This window comes from Neolamprologus multifasciatus, chromosome 3 (assembly GCF_963576455.1).
Source record: "Neolamprologus multifasciatus chromosome 3, fNeoMul1.2, whole genome shotgun sequence".
Lineage (NCBI taxonomy): Eukaryota > Metazoa > Chordata > Actinopteri > Cichliformes > Cichlidae > Neolamprologus > Neolamprologus multifasciatus.
In genome coordinates, this window is record NC_140441.1 from 32511452 (window position 1) to 32528375 (window position 16924).

At 39.4% G+C, this 16924-nt stretch overlaps 1 protein-coding gene across 1 annotated transcript; it reads left to right on the forward strand.

Moving 5' to 3' along the window:
• The first annotated feature begins 9134 nt into the window (after positions 1 to 9134).
• On the forward strand, positions 9135 to 16619 carry LOC146522617 (uncharacterized). Its single transcript, XM_085153560.1, has 3 exons — positions 9135 to 9446; positions 10099 to 10176; positions 13924 to 16619. The coding sequence occupies exons 1-3, from the start codon at positions 9440 to 9442 to the stop codon at positions 14901 to 14903; spliced, it is 1065 nt and encodes a 354-aa protein (XP_085009686.1). The 5' UTR covers positions 9135 to 9439; the 3' UTR covers positions 14904 to 16619.
• Positions 16620 to 16924: the final 305 nt, after the last annotated feature.

Consider the following 16924-nt stretch of genomic DNA (forward strand, 5'->3'; position numbering starts at 1 on the left):
GAAAAACATTTATTCTGAACTGTGCACCACAATTTCAAAACATTTTCTAAAGATGTAACAGTGTACATGTTCTCACTTTCATTACACAGCAAATCCAGCATGTCCAAATTAACACTGTCAGATTTGATTTCAACACTTTTAAAGTGTCTATATGGGTCCACACCAGAGAGTGTTAATTTGACTCTTTTTGGAGAGTTGGTACGTTAACTCTGATTTAGTGTTAAACACCAAATCTCTCTGGAGTTGATAATTTGACACTTGGTGTTAAGAGTTTATATATTAACTCTCAAAGAGTATTTTAGTTTAGCTACGTAAGAGTTATCTTCTAATTAATTCTAAAAGCGGGAATTTTACTGTTCTGAACTTCTAGAAATTTCTTTTGGAAATAAACATTTACTAAAAAGACGCAATGGTTTTTGAAAAACATTTATTCTGAACTGTGCACCACAATTTCAAAACATTTTCTGAAAGATGTAACAGTGTACATGTTCTCACTTTCATTAGAATTTCGTTTATCAAAAGGTCTGACATAGGTGAGCTGGTAAATGCAAATAACAGCATTCTCATCACTTATTTCAATAAATACAAAATACAATATGCATGTCCTTCATTCATCACTTTGTGGAACTGCAACGCACTTCTGCTCTCCCCCATATTCCATCTTCACAAGCATATCCTATGTGGAGATTGAATAAAAATTAGTTGACACTAATTAATGGCACAAATCAATTGCAGCACAGAAAAAAAAAAGGAATCCTTTTTGAGCCATTACTTGTGTAAAGTATTTTCCCAAAAGACAAGGACACAGGCAACAGGTAATACTGAACTAAATGTAAAACCTCAACCTTTTTCATTTTTTCCTAAACCGTGTGCACAAAACTCTGGAGGGATCTAAATGCTAACGTAGAACCCAGTCAGGACGTCTGCTACTGCTGTTTGCTCGTTTTTTATGGGAGATCGTTTTCAGGCTTCAAGTAGCACCATTATACCAACATTTCACATTGTAGACATTGTTTTAAGTGTATTTGACCAAGAAATTTGATTGAAAATTCACATGCAAGCTTTTTTTCAAGGCTGTGGTATTTGCCGCAAACAATACCTTTCAGCTAGCTAAAACAGCGAGCGGTGCTATCAGCGAGCAACACGGCTAATGCCTTTCACACAGCTTTGTCTCAACTCCAAAGAGCCACAGAAGTAAAAGCTAATAATAATAATTGAAACAATCTTTGAAAAAATGACTTACCAAGCATGGCAAACAACTCAAATATGTAGAGCAAAATGTTCTGAAACGGCTTCACTTCAGCTTCGATTGGAGCCGTGCTGGGGGCGGAGTCTGTGAATTTACTCTATTAGTGTCATAGCCCCTGTAGGAGTTCAGAGTTAAGAGGTCAAGAGTTAATGTTTCCATTGTAACACCTCCAGATTTGAAATAGAAACACTCATTTTTAACACTCGATTTTAACTACTATCATTTTACACCTCAGAGTTACATTAAAAGAATGTGACTCTACTTAGAGTAAAATTAACTCTAAGACTACTAACACCAAAACATTTAACACTTTTGAATTTGCTGTGCAGGTGTGCCACCAATTTACTCACATGGACTCTACTAACCTATCATAAGCTTCTTTAGCTCAGAATGGAATCGTCTGGAGTTTTAAAGTAAATTAGTAAATTTGGAGTAAATTTGATGAAAGTGATATAGACAGCTCTCTTTCGCTTTATTCTGACATTTAACTAATTCAAACAATATTTCAATATTTATTTCTCTAAAACATAACAAGTTTACTCTAAATTGATGTTTAATAGTAAAAAACAATGTTTTTATGTTTTTTCCCTAAAGTGTATGTAAATATGTGGTTTCAACTGTGAATCTACTGCTGTGTATTGAAATTCCTCTTGTTTTGCATATAAATATACTGAACAACATACAAAGCATAATATATAAAATAACATTTACCTGAGTTTTTTCTTTGAAAGAAGCCCCTTATGTCCATTGTTGTGTTCATCAGTACATAACTGAAAACAATTTAGAGTGCTTTGTTTAGCCGTGGAGGGTAACAACTGAAAATATGAAATAAACACTCATGTAAGCACAGACTCTCTAAAAAAACAGCATTGTTGTTCGGCTTTTCATTTCGCCATTTGTTCAATCACTCGAAGAACAAGTAACGCAACCAAGTGATCAGTTTGACATCAATCTTTTGTGATACACCGTCATATTTACATTATTTGTACAGTACGGATGATTTGCTTTGGTACCTGGTCAAACTTTCTCTCCTCTGTCTGCCTGTCTGCACTTCTCCTACAGCAAACTCGCAGGCAGCAGCTTCTCTCCCCTTGCTCATATGTGTAAGTGCTGTGCTCAGTCGCCTAGTGCCTGATCTTGGATCATACCAAAGTTAGGTGGAATTTACGACTGTGCGCAATGTGCTTCAAATATTGTGTGTAGTTTGTGTTTTATACAGTTGTCAGTAGGGATGTGTATCTTTTCGGTTTTATCCGATACCGGTGCCAAACCGGTACTTTTGAAACGGTGCCGGTGCTTAAACGGTGCTCAAACCAGTGCTTAAAGGATCGAGAACACAAAATTGGTCCAAAAACCTCTCATGTTCAGCTGTTTTTTTGTAAAAAGATAACAATGTTAGCCTTTTCTGCAGCTATGGGGCATATATGGTATCACTCTTAGCTCAAAGTAGTGCTTAAACAATGGAAAAAACACAAACTTTGCCCAAAAACCTCTCATGTTTAACTGTTTTCCACTTTTTCTTTGGACATTTTATCCTTTTTGGCCAGGGTGAAGGGAGCATCCGCCATCAAACAAGAAGACAGCCGCATGTAGCTATGATGAAGTTTGCTAGTTCACCTTACATGCATTAATGTAATAACATGGTTAGCCTACTGAACGTAAATTACACACGAACAACATTAAGCTACTCACGCAGAGAAGAACGGCTGCTGCTGCCATCATCATCCATCATCATTTCTGCTACACTGGCAGGGCTAGGGGACAGGACTCTCCTCTTCGGGTTTTTGGGGGATGTTGCAAACTCTGGGTCCGATAACAGGCACCACACCCGCAGTAGATGTGCATGGTGTGAGGTCTCGCAGCAAGCTATCAAATACAGCGCATTTCTCTGCTTTTAAAAAAAGCGCTATGCGTCGCCAGGTGTTTCATCGGATTTGAGGTGTTACCTCCTTTGACAGTATCACAGTATCACCTTAAAGCACTTGTTGCAGGCTGCTGAGTTTGCATCTTTTGCTGTGAAGTACAGCCAGACTTTTGACCGCTTTGCCTTGGGCATTTTTAATCTGTAGCTCTGCTCTAAAAGAAAGTACGTACCTGGACCCGCCTACTATCCTCGGAAACGTAAAATGATTGGCTAGAATCTAAAGTGTATTACAGCTCAGGAAAAAAAAAGCACCGAAATAAAGCACCGAAATGTGCGCTGCTTTTCGGTCTGGTTACTACCGTTTATGACAGAACCGGTATCCGGTGCCATCATGGCACCGGATACCGGTACCCATCCCTAGTTGTCAGTCAGGTATCTAACTATGAAACAAATTACACTCCAAAAGACCCCGGGCTCAGCAGTGTGGGGAAGAAGTGGAGGAAGAGCCAGCAGCAGCTGACAGATGGAGAGAACAGTCAAACTGTTCCCTGTTTGTGAAGGACTGCTAGAAAGATTTAAAATAACTAAATGTCTGTCCTGAATCAGTCTTACTGGGTAATGTTCAAATAGTTTTATCATTCCAGGGTTTTCAGTGTGGGAGAAAGTACTCAAGGCCTTCAGGTTACACACTATGAAAGGCAGCAACAAGTTTAATATTCAGAAACCTAAAGTATGTATCAGCAGCAGAATGGAGCTAAAAATAAATGTTTGTTTCAGTTCTATGAAGCTTTGAGTATTTTGGATTAGTAGCACTGCTGTGTTTGTTGCATCACATTGCTGTAATTGTTTATATGCTTTATATATTCTGAGGTAAGTTGATCTATAGTGTTACATCATATTCTATAAGGATGTTATGTGTTTGTATACTTTCTGCCCAGTTTGACCCATTTAGTAGAAGTCAGCCTGTTTAAGGCTCTGATATCTATTCTGTATGACTTAAAGCAGTTATGACACGGTCTGATTTTCTCACCCAATAAAGGAATATTTAATGTATCAGTCTACCCTTTATTCTATCAGAAACATTTATCACAGCTCGTACATTTTCTTTACACATATACAGTGTTGGGTAAGTTACTTTAAAATAGTAACTTAGTTACATTACTAGTTACTTCTATCAAAAGTAACTCAGTTACTTCAAGTTACTCGTTACTTTCAAAGTAACTAGTTACTAGGGAAAGTAACTTTGGTTTTACTCAGAATTCTCTTGTTAATGTGTTGCTTCCATAACTTTGCCAGTCTTCTAGCTTGCTTACTTGCCACAAGTGCACTGTGCCACCTACCAATAGAAAGGAAAAGATAATGTGCATATTTCCACGAGAGAAATCCCAGACCCGGACCATCATTGACTGCTGCCATGATTCTAGCCGACGTCACAGCGTCATGTGCGCCTTTTACATCCAACACAAAAACTGCAGTCATGGTGCTTTGATTGTACTCAGAACTCGGAAATTCTGCCTTCTGAATAGGAAGATGTAGGTAACACCAGACTGCAGATGAGCTGCATACAGGGCTGGACTGGGACAAAAAATCGGCCCGGGCATTTTGACTAGAGACCGGCCCACCATTATAGGAAAGATCATAAAGCCTTTGAATGAAAACAAACACTGTTGTGACAGTGATGTTCACTGTTTTGATGGTATATTTGCATCAATCTATGAATCGTTTGTTCGCAAGATTCAGATAATTATTTTTTAAAAGCTAGACATTTTAAAAGAGAATAAGAAAGAAAAGTATTTCTTTGTGCCCACCTTTCCCTGTTAATGCCCTACCTGGCCCCCTTGGCAAAACTTTGCTAGATCCGCACCTGCACAATTACCAGCTGTCAACTACCTAAAAAGGATCCTGGGGTTATCTGTCTCTCAGAAACAGTTCATAACTTCCCTTCAACTCATTCATGTCACCTAAAAGGTAAACCTGTTTCTCCATCACCTGTTCAGCTCTGATGATTCGGTAAGGACATCTCCTGGTTTCATCTTCATGTTTCCCTCTCACCAGATAACCAAACCGATATCATGACCAGCAGCTTTTTTGCAGCTGTGGCTCCAGCAAACATCAGCTGATACTAGAAATTAATATTAAATCAATTCTAACAACAGCTGATCAAGCTTAAACGTGCTGCTGTTGTTTAGCGCGACATCCGCTGGTTGCCTCTTTCTTGCGCAAAGTGGGCGATAAACAAACAAGAGAGCCGATCAGCTGATCATTGATCAGTTTTCATGATTGAAGTAGAAACGGGAGAGGGAGGGGAATGAAAGAAGAAGAGGCAGCTGTGCAGCAAAGACACAGAATAACTCCAGCTTTGTGTCTTTTTCATTGTAGCTGAATTACGGGACAAATTGTTCCTTTTCAACTCAATAAGAAACGCGTAATATTTTATCTGAATACCAGACGGGACGGTTGGCAACTATAATAACTTATGAACAAAATAAAGTTCAACATCATTAACTTCATAGCACCCACCAGCTGTATAGAAACTCCGTCATGCTAGCTAGTACGCAGTACGGAAAAAGTCAGAATAACGAAAATAAACTCCACCTAAACTTGGTTCATATCTGACCCAGATAGACTGCAGGTCATAACTTCTTACCTGAAGTTCAGTTCACACTTGGACCGGCGGCCGCCTCGGGTCTCTTTCCCTCCTCCACCTGCTGCCTCCACCACTTGCTAATGTTACAGAATCTGTGGAAGCTCCGCGATGCCACCACACGAAGTAACGAGTAACGACCGTATCTAAATCCTAGTAACGACTAACGCGTTCCTGGTTTTGGCATAATAACTAGTTACCGTGCTCGTTACCACAATAGTAACGTAGTTACTGTAACGCGTTACTTAATAACGCGTTAGTCCCAACACTGCACATATATGTAAGCATTGAGCCAAATTTAGTAATGCCAACATATGAAACGAACAATACTTGTCTCTTATCTACAATACATCTATGTATACACTGTGAAAGATACTTGTCTTTGAGTGAAGATTTAAGGTGATAGGAAATATAAATAACTGCAACTTGAATCTTTACTGAAGCGCAGTGTTTGGCACAGAATTCAAGCTCACTGCTGTAATTTATCATAATAATCGAATAATAAATATATTGGCCATAATATATTTATTTAACGTTTTAACATTATTATTTAATGTTTATCTTGGCTTTACATTTCAGCAAAAACATTTGACAGTAACACATTCCCTTATTCACAGGTTTTTGTTTAGGAACAACAGCATATTTACAGTTTTCCCTTTAAGTCTGCTCCGTTTTTTGCTCACATCCTCTCCTGCTTTTGAAAAGATTCTCTCTGCAGGTACAGAAGAAGCAACAATTCCTAGGTATCTCACTGCAAGTCTACTTAGGGATGGGAAGGTTTGTTCATGCTCTTGCCACCAAACCAATGGATCTTTATCTCAGGGAATTAGTTTTTCCTCTGAGTACCGGCGTATTTTAATTAGTACATCACTGAAAGCTGACAGGTGATGTTGGCTTGACACAATCTGCATGTCAAAATCTGTCCTTTTGTTGCAGCAGGACCTTCGGGTGGAGGACTCGGGATAGACCCTGAAATAGAAGGCCCTGAGGCAGAACCAACAGTAGGTGTTGAGCTTACAGTTAGAGTGGGAGCATGAGAGTGACACAAGTGGAATAATTTTGGAGACTTAAACATGTTTTTCAGATGAAACTTTCTGTGTTACTTCTTCATCAACTGTTTCCTTAATCGGGGATAATTCTCCCACATTTAAGCACAATGCATTCTTCCCTAAAAGCTAGGCTGTGGTCACAGCTTTATTTTGCACACAGATCCACTCCAACATGTAAAAGACAGAGTTCCAGCAGGTATCTACTGACTGAATTAGCTTGTGTTCTGAAACTTTCAACTGCTGAATATCCTTGAGCTTCTTTGTGCTGTGGTGAAAAAATAACATGACTGCATTTTTCCAGCACCTGCACCACTTCTGGGACAGCTTTGACACTGTCCTTTACAACTAAATTTAGTGTGTGTGCAAAACATGTATGATGCCTCCATCCAGCTTTATGAACTGCAGCAGCTATATTTGCACCATTGTCTGTGACAACTGCAATCACCTTCTCAGTTATGCCCCATTCTTCTGTGATTTGCTTATGTGCTGAGCTGATATCATCTGATGTATGCTGCCCATGGAATGAGTGGGTTTCCAGGACAAATTCTCTCATTTGCCAGTTTTTGATGAGAAGACATGTTACAGTCAAATATGCCTCTGTGGACACTGAGGTCCACATATCAGTGGTAAGTACAACACTAGAAGCATTTTGCAAAGATGCTCTTACTTTCATCAAACAAATTAACAAGATGAGTCTTTGTCAGTGTTTTTCTTCCTGACTCTTTTGAGTCAAGAGCTCTCACTAGAATCCCTGGAAAACTTGGTCCTCAACTATGGACAGAGGCTGGAGGTCTTTCACAATCATCTCTACAAGGCATCTTGTGAGTGTTGCTGCTCTTGGAGAATCATCTACAATGAAAATGAAATACACAGGGCAAAATAAAAGATGGGGTATACTGCACTGAATGTTTAATCTTTTTAGGGTCATCTATGTATGCAGACTCTCAAAATAGCCTAAATGGTAAATGGCCTGTATTTGTATAGCACTTTTCTAGTCCCTAAGGACCCCAAAGCGCTTTACACAACCTGTCATCCACCCATTCACACACACATTCACACACTGGTGATGGCAAGCTACATTGTAGCCACAGCCACCCTGGGGCGCACTGACAGAGGCGAGGCTGCCAGACACTGGCACCACCGGGCCCTCTGACCACCACCAGCAGGCAACGGGTGAAGTGTCTTGCCCAAGGACACAATGATCGAGACTGTCCAAGCCAGGGACCGAGACTGTCCAAGCCAGGGCTCGAACCCACAACCTTCCGATTACAAGACAAACTCCCAACTCTTGAGCCACGATCACCTAAGCCAGGGGTGTCGAACTCCAGGCTTCGAGGGCCGGTGTCCTGCAGGTTTTAGATATCACCGTGGGTCAACACACCTGAATGAAATGATTAGTTCATTGCCAGGCTTCTGGAGAACTTCAAGACATGTTGAAGAGGTCATTTAGCCATTTAAATCAGCTGTGTTGGATCAAGGACACATCTAAAACCTGCAGGATACCGGCCCTCGAGGCCTGGAGTTCGACACCTGTGGCCTAAGCGGAAAGGAATTGATAGTTTACATATACTTGCTGTTTTATATAGAATGCTGTGTGAATGAAATTGTCAGTATAATACATAATTATAAAAATTATAACAAAGCTGATAAAATTGGCAGATAAAATTGCAAAACATACTGTTAAAGGAGATCAGATACATTTAAATATCAGTATTAGCAAAGCAGAAATGGAGAGCATGATAATTCACAGAAAATGAGGAAAAGATGGTAGCGGTGGGAGGAGGAGAGGACAAGGGGGTGGTTTTATTCTATTCAAAGGAAAACAGGACACATAAGAAGTACAGAGAGCACCAGGAGAGAGGAGATTCGTTTTTGGACACACTGGGTTAAACAGTAAACTATTCATTACAGGGATACATCAAGGGGGAAATGTAGTTGCTGTGGAATAATTGACAAACATAGAACATGTTCTGTTGCACTCTGAAAATGATCAGGAAGAAAGAAGCTATATAATTTAAAACCAGGGGGAAAACAAGATTAAGCAAGATATAAAGGATTTTTGAAAAGGAAATCCAGATGTGAAAGTTTTTGGGGGCTTTATTAGCCTGTTTCTAAAACAGGCTAATTTGTATGGAAGGTTATGAGGATGTATATATGCGGTAGTATTCATCTATTTATTTTATTTTATTTTAGCGAATCATGACAAAACTCCAAACCAGTTGGTGGCGGTATTGCACCACATCCTTGTTTGCCAACCGCCGACAAACCACAAAGACGAAGAAGACGTAGTGCGCGTGCCCGCCCAGAGCACAAAGTAGTAGGCTTTCAGAAGAAACAGTGTAACCACAGTCATCCATACCAGTTGGTGGCGGTAATGCACCTTTCAATTGTTTGCCAACCGCCAATACAAACGTAAGAAAGAAGAAGAAGAAGAACCACAGTCGTCATACTTGTTATCAGGGCGTTTGAGGGTTTTTTCAAGCCGACTGAGGCAAATATCGTGTGGGCTGTACTGAGCTTCCTTACTGCTGCCCCTCTGGTCTCCGGCAGATCACGTTTCTGTTTCTCATGCGTAATTGGAATACGCTCTCGTAGCTCGGACAGCTTGGTCTCTTTGCAAGGTAGCCATTAATATGGGAGGTGAGTGAGCCAGCTGTCTTTACTAGTCCTAGTCCAACTACAAAGCCGGCCTTCTCCGCTGGGGGATCTTTAGTTCGGGTTGTTCTGAGAGGGGGTCGAGGGTGAGTACATTATAATCATATTAGTTGCCTAACTCGATAACTGTCTACAGGGTTTCTCTCTCTTAGCTAATTTTGTTTTCGTCTGTACGTTCTGTTCAGCCCTTGTCATTTTGTCTGCTTGGAGCTTCCAGCAGGACCTTGTTTTTTTTAATCATTTGTGTTCAGCTATTTGTTTTCCTTCATATGAAGAAGGAATCTGAGTGTATTCTATCCACCTCATCAAAGTATTATGATTTGATGAGGTGGATAGAATACAACAGACTCAACATTTAATAACAGAATCACCACCAGTAATGTGTCTTTTAAGATGGCGCTGATCTAGCGGCAGGCTGTTGTAGCAGCTAACTGTCGTAAGCTCAGTGAGTGCATGTTGTTTGTTGTATATTTCCTGCTATGACAACTTTCCCTCTGGGATTAATAAGGATTTTCTGATTCTGATGTTGGTGCTGAATCTATGAGGCACAATAATGCTACACAATACAATGGTCTGCAGTAGTGCCCTACAATAATTTTAACTGGATTAAAAAATAAAAGTCTTTTTGCTGTCACAGGTGACTGGCAGGAGGTGAAGAGTCTGCTGGAGCAGCATCTCAGCAGCTGTAGACAGAAACATTGGTTCTTCATCAAAGGTGACAAAGAAAAATCGCCAACATTATTCTACAGACATTAATCTGTAATTATTTTGATTATTATTAATAATAATAACATCTAATTCTGTACACACTGACATTTTGCCTGTTTATCCCAAATGAGAGACAGATCACTGCTGAAGAAAAATTTCGTAAAGCAACTAGAATATCTTAAGGACTAGGGATGGGTATTGATAAGATTTTCACGATTCCGATTCCATTTTCGATTCTGTTTAACGATTCGATTCTTTATCGATTCTTTTTAAAAAAGGAGAACACTAAGGTCGATTAGCTTAGAACTTTGTTTTATATCTTCTCTTTGAACAAGATAGAAATTTAGGAGTAACATGGCCTTACAAACCCAACAGTGAGATCTTAAGAGATCCACAGCCTACAGCTCTTCAATGGGGTGTCACAGAGTCCCCAGGAAAAAAAATTGTAAATGTAAAATAATAAAATAAATATTCTTCTGTAGCAATAACAAAGTATAACATAAATTATTCTGTAGCAATTACACAAGAATACCCAGTAATGTCCCTGCCTACAATTAAACACATTCAGTTACCGAAAATCGGGGCATCTGCTGTGGCAAATGGGTGCAAGCCTTTTACCACAAACTTAGTCACTGCTCGGTGACATTCGTCTATCCTGGCTTGAAAGGAGATGCTAGCGGTAGACTGCAGCGAGAACTGCCAGCATCTGAGCCAGCCAGACTCTGTCTGTCTCTCTCATCATGGTCACCTAAATGCAACGCACAGTAATGGCAGGTTTTTTAATGAGGCAGATCGCGCTAACATAATATGCACTGTTAGTTGATTATTTACGTGCGGCATTAACGGGAGAGGACGTGCAAACGTTACCGCTGCTGCTGGGTTGAGATTCACGAGTCTGGAGCAGAATTAAAACCACGACATTCATTTAAGGTTATCGTGTGTTTTGTGAGCAAATGCTTTTGCATATTTGTAGTGTTTCCTCCTATTTCTAAATGAAAAATCTACTTTGCAAGTATTGCAAGTTGCCCTGTTGTCATCCGTTCTCGTAAAGTATAACCAAACTTTTGAGCATTTGAGCCGCTTAGGCGCGGTGATTCCTGCCAGGTAAATGACGCTCCGCAACATGGTGACGTCATTCGGGGCGACTGGAATCAATAAGGGAATCGTTTGCAAAAATGGCAAACAATTCCAAGGAATTGAAACAGTGGTAACCAGTTCTCAACAAGAACCGGGTTTCGATACCCATCCCTATTAATGACTTGTTTGTAATTGTTCATTTGTCTGTGAAATACTTGTAAAACATTGTTTATATTTAAAAATGTATATTTATGGTATGTACTCATCAGTTTTCAGAACGAGTCATTCCACAGAAACGGCTCAATTCAATGAGGTCATTATTCAGTTAGTTTACCAGGTCAGGTTCTCAACCTGCTTTCATTAAAAGGAAACCCGACTATTATGACAAGGTACTCAAAATATGTTACAAATGATCTCCACTACACAAAAAACATACTTGAGAATAACTACAATTTTTTTTTTTTTTTTTTTTTTTTTTGTTATTCATTAAATCTTTGTTGTTTAAAACTATTTTGAAGCCGTTGGAGCGGCCATGATTTTTCACAAAAAATGCATTCTGGGACGATGACATGTATTGGTTGTCCGCAGTAAAAGTGCTTTCGTTCAGCTAACCTGTTTTGTTTTTTAAAATGTATCAACTGTATTAATTAACTTGCCTATTAGTGACCTGGTTATGACTTGGTAGACCAGCACTATCCAGTCCCTAGGTCTGATGTCATTAGCCATGTCTGGGCCCAAACTCTGGTGCAGGTCCCAAAGTCAAATGACCACTGCAGCCTTACTGAGAGCTGAAAAACTGTCTAAATTCTTTCATCATAAATAAAAAGATCAGTGTGGCTGCTCTACCAGGTGTAACAATTAAGTTTAACATCCATGAACATGGAATTTATGACATTTAACTAAGTTAAAGTTACCGAGGAGTTAACTCACTTGCTTCCATCTAAATATAATAAATGTTCTGATTGAGGGATTTGTGAACCAAATTAACAGCTCTGTTATCACTTCCAACATAAATGATGAAAGGAAAGTAAACATCAGCAACTGGTATACAGACATGGAAAAAATTGTTGGTACCCTTTGGTCAATGAAAGAAAAACTCACAATGGTCACAGAAATAACTTTAATCTGACAAAAGTAATAATAAATAAAAATTCTATAAATCTTAACCAGTGAAAGTCAGATATTGCTTTTCAACTATGCTTCAACTGAATTATTTAAAAAATAAATGCATGAAACAGGCCAAGACAAAAATGATGGTTCCCACAACTTAATATTTTGCAGCACAACCTTTTGACTCAATCACTGCAATCAAACGATTCCTGTAACTGTCAACGAGACTTCTGCACCTCTCAGCAGGTATTTTGGCCCACTTGAAGGGCGCCGTTTCCAGACTGCATGTTTCAGCTCCTTCCAAAGGTGCTCAATAGGATTAAGGTCAGGGCTCATAGAAGTCCACTTCAAAATAGTCCAATGTTTCCTTCTTTGCCATTCATGGGTGTTTGTGTGTTTTGGGTCATTGTCCTATTGTAAGACAAATGACCTGTGACTGAGACCAAGCTTTCTGACACTGGCCAGCACATTTCTCTCCAGAATCCCTTGATATTCTTGAGATTTCATTGTACCCTGCACAGATTCAAGACTCCCTGTGGCAGATGCAGCAAAGCAGCCCCAGAACATAACCGAGCTTCCCCCATGTTTCACAGTTGGGACAGTGTTCTTTTCTTGATATGCTTCATTTTTCTGTCAGTGAATATCGAGCTGATGTGCCTTGACAAAAAGTTCAATTTTTGTCTCATCTGTCCACAGGATATTCTCCCAGAAGCTTTGTGGCTTGTCAACATGTAGTTTGGCATATTCCAGTCTGGCTTTTTTTTTTTATAATTTGTTTTCAACAATGGAGTCCTCTTTGGTCATCTCCCATGTAGCCCAATTTGGCTCAAACAACAACAGGTGGTGTGACCTGACAGGGAGGTTTGCTACGGTACCATGGATCTGCAATTTCTGAATAATAGGTGCAAGTGTAGTCACAGGAACATCTAGCTGCTTGGAGGTTGTCTTATAGGCTTTACCTTTAACATGCCAGTCTATGATTTTCTTTCTAATCTCCTGAGACAACTCTTTCCTTTGCTTCCTCTGGTCCATGGTGAGTGTGGTACACACCATGTCATCAATCAACACACTGACTACCTAGAGTCCTATATATAGGACCACTGACTGATTACAAGATTGGACACACCATGGATTAACATATCCCTTTTGTCACATTATTTTCATTTTTTTTTTTTATCTAAGGGTACCATTATTTTTGTCCAGGCCTGTTTCATGCATTTATTTTTTTAAAATAATTCAGTTCAAGCATGGTTTAAAAGCAATGTCTGACTTTAACTGGTTAAGATTTATAAAAAAAAACCCTTTATTATTACTATTATTAAGTTATTTTTGACCATTGTGAGTTTTTCTTACATTGACCGAAGGGTACCAACAATTTTGTCCACGTCTGTATATAAGTATGTAGATGTATATAGATGCGTAAATGCATATGTGGGTGTTCTTTCTTGGAAGTATGTTCTTAATTTGAAGTAAGGTTCTAAGAATGCAATTTGTTGTCATATGTACACTTTGTAGGTTTGGTCGTTCCATAACTGCATGTGACTGTTTTGGTTCTTTGTCATTGTAGGCGAAAGAATGGAAAGCATGTCGAAACCTCGGCCCATTGATGATTGCAACATAACCCAACCAGTTCCTGCAAGTAAAGATGAACCTGTTGTGATCCCTGTGGCCAGAAGACGACAGCGCATTGACACTGGGAACAGAACCATTACATGCGATCAGTGTGGAAAGGCTTTTACTCGTAATAGCAGTTTAAAACAACATCAGTGCATCCACACTGGATTAAAACCATTCATCTGTGATCGGTGTGGAAAGGCTTTCACTCACAGTGGAAGCTTAAAAAGACATCAGCTCATCCACACTGGATTTAAACCATTCAGCTGTGATCAGTGTGGAGTGTCTTTTTCTGACAATGGCAACTTAAAAAGACATCAACTCGTTCACACTGGCATTAAACCATTCAGTTGCGATCAGTGTGGACAGGCTTTCACTCATAATAGCAAGTTAAAAAAACATCAGCTCATCCAGACTGGATTAAAAGCCTTCAGCTGTGATCAGTGTGGAATGTCTTTTACTGTAAATGGCAGCTTAAAACAACATCAGCTCGCTCACACTGGATTTAAACCATTCAGCTGTGATCAATGTGGCATGGCTTTCACTCACAGTGGAAGCTTAAAAAGACATCAGCTCATCCACACTGGATTTAAACCATTCAGCTGTGATCAATGTGGCATGGCTTTCACTCAAAGTGGAACCTTTAAAAGACATCAGCTCATCCACACTGAATTGAAACCATTCAGCTGTGATCAGTGTGGAAAGACCTTCATTGAGAATGGCAACTTAAAACAACATCGGCTCGCTCACACTGGATTTAAACCATTCAGCTGTGATCAATGTGACAGGGCTTTCACTCAAAGTGGCAGCTTAAAAAAACATCAGCTCATCCACACTGGATTGAAACCATTCAGCTGTGATCAGTGTGGAAAATCTTTTACTCGGCGTAGAACCTTAAAAGAACATCATCTCCTCCACATTGGAGTTAATTAATTTTTAAGCAGTCAGTGCTAAAAGGCTGTTACTTCTATGTACACACTGCAATTATAGTGTGTGTTGAATTATGGTAATTGTGAAATTTGTGGAAATTCTTTCATTTATAACAAATATTATTGAGTTATCAGAAAATCCACACTATATGTCCCGCTATGACAAAACTGGCAGACCAATGTGACATTGCTCTGACAAAGTTCTTTTGGACGTCCTGGTCAATCATCGTAACCTCCTAAGACCCGAACTCTTCCACGGCATACATTTTTAATTTCTCTTTGATATTTGGGCATATTGGGGCCCAAGAACGTCAAAACAAAGAATTACCAGATTTTTTTTTTTTTTTTTTACCTTATTTTTGTTTTTAAGAAAAATAAGAGCCACATATGAGGATATTCGTTTACAATTTTGATAGAACAGTAGCAGTATAATGTCCTCGTAAGTGGATATCAGGCCCTTGTAAAGCAAAATTGAGTATTTTGGTCTAAATAACCCAAAATGTGATGTCCACATATGTGGATGCCAGGTCCTAGGAGGTTAAGTTTAAGATTGCAGACTCCTATAGCTGTCATAGTACTGGGTCTTGACCCAGTGTTTTGTGCTTTGGGGCATTAGCTGTTTCTAGCTTCAGTTTTATTGAATATTGTAATATTTAGTGTTTATTTCTATTTCTGTTCTTGTATTTGTTCTTCTGCTTTATGTAATATTTGTAATTTCTAGTCTTCAGGTTCTGTTATCATACCTTCCCTCTGATAGGTTTATAGCATAAACCTATTCGCTGGAACGTTCAAGACAATCCAACTACACAGCAAAGCAAGACACAAGCAGGCAAAGTTCTTTATGATTCTTGTGCAGGGGAGAGAACTGGACGAGCGCCATTCCTTCGCCCGACTCCGGTTGCTCTCGTCTGCTCCCTCATAACACTGTTCTTTTATTGAGGTTACATGAATATGCATAGGCTCATTAACACATGACGTCTTACGTAGGTATACATGTGAACAAAGAGTACTGTCTGTGTGTAAGTATGTGTGTGTGGGGTCAGAATGTGACCCCATAAACGACTTCCCTAAACCTGCTGGTCTGGAAGTCCAGCAGTCCATCTAAACATAAGGCACTTATACTAAAACAGTTATAGATGTGTTTATCCTACCATGAAACAATAAAAGAAGGTACGACCTCTCCCATGCTCCCAGGATGTGGGTGTGAATGCCAGAACACTCTGGAATGCACACAAAGTCTTTGCAGACTACTAAGGATCAGACCCCTATCAATATGACATCGACTATAAACTCTAAGCATATATGAGTAAATATTTCTAAGCATAAATGACAATCAACAATATAAACCTGACACCCTCTTTTTCACATTGTTTTATCAACTTTTTCTCCAAGTTTGTTTTACTTTCAAGTTTTAATTTTATTCGCCACATGCACAGTCATACAAACTACGATCTGCAGTGAAATGCTTGTGTCCGAACTGCGTTTGGTGTTGCTCTTCTGTCTTCCCAGTTTGCCTTTTTCCCAGCTTAGTTTCTTAGTTTTAGTTTCTGTGTTCAGCAGTTGGGACATACCTATTCTTGTTTCATCATTATTATGTTCCTAATGAAACCTCCAGTTCTTGGGTTGTGTATGTGTGTGGTTTTATTTATTAGTATTTTTGTATATTTTGGTGTTTGAGAGTATTTTTTGCTACAACAATAAAACTGCCTCTTTGTGTCTATTTCCCTGTCTGTGAGTCCTTTCTTCTGTCTGTCACTCAGTACCATCATGACAATACTAACTTGAGAGGACCGTATTCTGACCGTGGCCATTAAGGCGTCTGGCAAGGGATCTCAAAATTGGATTAGAAATGGCAGACAATTGGTGTCGTAAACCACCTCTTCTGTTCAAAGATAATTATTCACAGTGGACGTAGGTGGCTTCTTTCACTCCTCTTTCAAACCATGTCTTCTCTGTCCAAAATGTGAACATTGGCATCCTCGAAAGAGTGACCTTTGTCCTTTAGATGCAAATGGACAGCCTAAT

What these genes read in the sequence shown, in the direction of transcription:
- LOC146522617 (XM_085153560.1), top strand. An exon ending in ACATTGGTTCTTCATCAAAG is followed by an intron (nt 10,177 to 13,923) that starts GTGACAAAGAAA and finishes TTGTCATTGTAG; the next exon opens with GCGAAAGAATGGAAAGCATG.